We start from the raw sequence: 2,669 nt of genomic DNA on the forward strand, positions 1-2,669 counted from the left end.
TTTTTTTTTTTTGTCCTTTTTGAGACCGGCCACAACGCGCTCAGCCAGTGAGTGCTGTGAGCGCACCGGTCATCCCTATATAGGATCCGAACCCGCAGCGGGAGCGCTGCTGCGCTCCCAGAGCCATACTCTCCGGAGTGTGCCACGGGCTCGGCCCGCCCACAGCATTTCTGCTGCTCCCGCCTGCCTGGCGACTGGCCATGAGATGCTGCCTCCACCAGAGGCGCCCCCACTGTCCACCCACGGACTCGGGTGAGCAAGCCACAGGTGCTCTCGAGAGGCACGTTCCACAGATGCATAACATTCCGAAGTGTGTTGCCTGACAAAGGCCACCGCTACACCGTGGCCTCCTGTCACTGCCTCTCCCCACCCCTGCATCTTTTCCATCCATTTTGTGGTTTGAAAAAAAGCCAGGTCTTTTTCTCCACTCCCTAAATCCCCCCTTCCCAGACAACAGTGCCAGTTTTACACATAACAGGAGAGTTCTCTGAAAGCTGCTAAAACTAAAAATGAAAGGAATCTTAATTAGGAAGGTGCGAATACCAACGACCTCTCTGAAGAAGCCGGGGAGGCTGGGCCAACCAGTAAATACCGGCTGTATCCCCGGCTACAAGGGCTTCAGCAGCCCCTGCCCCCCATCAGAAGCACTTACTGAGCACTTGCTAAGGAGATGTCACTGAGTGGGTGCCGCCACCCGGCAGGTGCTCGGCACCAGCATGCCCCAGTCTCGGGGGACGGAAGACAGAGCTGAGCACAGGGCCCCTCCCCGCCCGGGAGCCCGGTCAGGAGAGGAAGGTGCAGGTGGGCATCGCACCCTCCCGGCCCTACCATGTGCACTTGAGAAACAAAAACCACAGTCCAGCGTGACCAGTGGGGATCCCTCGCAGCATGAAGCCTTTTACCAACACTCACAGGTGGCAGCAGCTGTTGCTGGAAGCAGCGTGATGTTCTTCGAGGGGTCCTTCTTCACGGGGGCTGTGGGCACTTCGTTCTCCTTCTTGCGCCTTTTGTAAGGCACGAAGAGCCTGACTGGACCACTCTGGGGGAGAAAGGCAAGGTCGGACAGAGGGCCACGTGCTTTCTACTCATTAAATGACAGAGCTTTCTTCTGCCTGTACAAGTCACACGGTGAGACTGCATCCAATGGGAAGCTCGCTCAGAAGTCCCACCCTCCTTAGGCCCCAATTCCTTACAACGACAGGAAGGACACTTTCAGAGAGCGCAAGAATAACAGTACCACAGAACAAGACGAGCACCACCAATGCAGCAGAGCTTCAGGGATTGCTAGACAGAAAACGGATAGGGACCAGAGACAGGAACGAAAGAGGCTCAGCCTCGAGCGAGAGGGGAACGACCTGGCAGACGGGGCAGGCACTGCGCACAGCTGGTGAGACAGAAAACCTGAACCGACCAGCAACCACAGAGAGGGCTGCAGGAATCATGAGACCCCTGTGGAAAAAGCCCCAGGCTGGGAGGGCCGCCGGGGACCCACCCCTCCCGCTGCACAGCGCTCGCCATGGGCACGGCGGCCCACCCCCACCCTCGCAGCCAGCACCACACTTGGGCACCCGACACAGGCTCAGATCGGTTCTTCCACCAGTTCACATCTGTTGAGCCGCTCATGGGTTTCTCATTCTACTTTTCAATCCTAGAATTCCACTTAATTCTGTTTTATAACTTCTATCATTTTTGTTTTTGTTCCCTTTTTTGGCCGCTGGCCTGTAGGAGATCCAAACCCCTGCCGTAGGTGTTGTCAGCACCACACCCTGACCTGCTGAGCTGACTGGCCAGCCCGTCACTTCTCTCTCTAATGGTATTTTCACTTCAGGAGAGTCTGTTGCCACACCTTCCGTCAATTCTTTTCATTTAGTTTTTTTTTTTTTTCTTTTTGTCCTTTTTGTGACCGGTAATGGGATTGCAACCCTCAGTGTCGCACCCATACTGCGACCAGCAACGGGATCGCAACCTTCGGTGTTGCGTCCGCACCATGCTCAACCAGTGAGCTGACCGGTCTCTATATGGGATCCGAACCCTCAGTGGGAGCGCCGCCGCGCTCCCAAGTGCCGCACTCTACCAAGTGCGCCACCGGGCCGGCCCTTTTCATTTAGTTTTTTAAGGCAGGTCAAGTGAAGTGGTGGGATTGGAGAAGGCATAAGGAAACCCAAGGTTGGTCATGGCCAACCTGCTGTGGACGCCACAGCACCCAGGCCCAACCCTCCACGAATTCTTCAGTTCTCCGAACATTTTCATGCCAGCCACTTTGAAGCCTTTTTCTATTAAACCCAGTATCTGGGCCCTCTCAAAAGCAGACTCTGTTGTCTGCTTTTTTCTTGTGCATGGTTCACACCTTCCTGTTTCGTGGCATGTCTTACAATATTTGCTGACAACCAAACAGTCCAGGTGACACGGTATTGCAGCGAGTGAGCACTGATCCCCTCTCTGGGGCTCGGCTGCGTGACTTTACTGAGGTCCCCTTCCCCTGTGGTGCACAGCCTCGGTCCCAGCAGGGCTCATGGCTGCGGCCATCTCCTTCCTTGACTCCTTGGCCTTGCTGTACAGCTGTTGCCTCAGTTGGTACAGCCAGCTGTTGGGCCACACTGTTTTCGACAATGCCCTGACATGAAAATTTCTCTACTTCTGGGCCGGCCCGGTGGCGCACTGCTATAGTG

The 2,669-nt window shown here is 55.6% G+C and overlaps 1 protein-coding gene across 1 annotated transcript in view; it reads right to left on the reverse strand.

Moving 5' to 3' along the window:
- DEAF1 (DEAF1 transcription factor) overlaps nucleotides 1-2,669 on the reverse strand; it is a 40,943-nt gene that overhangs the window by 25,673 nt on the left and 12,601 nt on the right. The window contains exon 7 of the mRNA XM_008592126.1: nucleotides 913-1,039. Within this exon, the coding sequence (XP_008590348.1) occupies nucleotides 913-1,039 (127 nt within the window). The remainder of the gene's footprint in view (nucleotides 1-912; nucleotides 1,040-2,669) is intronic.

The sequence above is a fragment of the Galeopterus variegatus genome, unplaced genomic scaffold (assembly GCF_000696425.1).
Source record: "Galeopterus variegatus unplaced genomic scaffold, G_variegatus-3.0.2 Scaffold7611, whole genome shotgun sequence".
Lineage (NCBI taxonomy): Eukaryota > Metazoa > Chordata > Mammalia > Dermoptera > Cynocephalidae > Galeopterus > Galeopterus variegatus.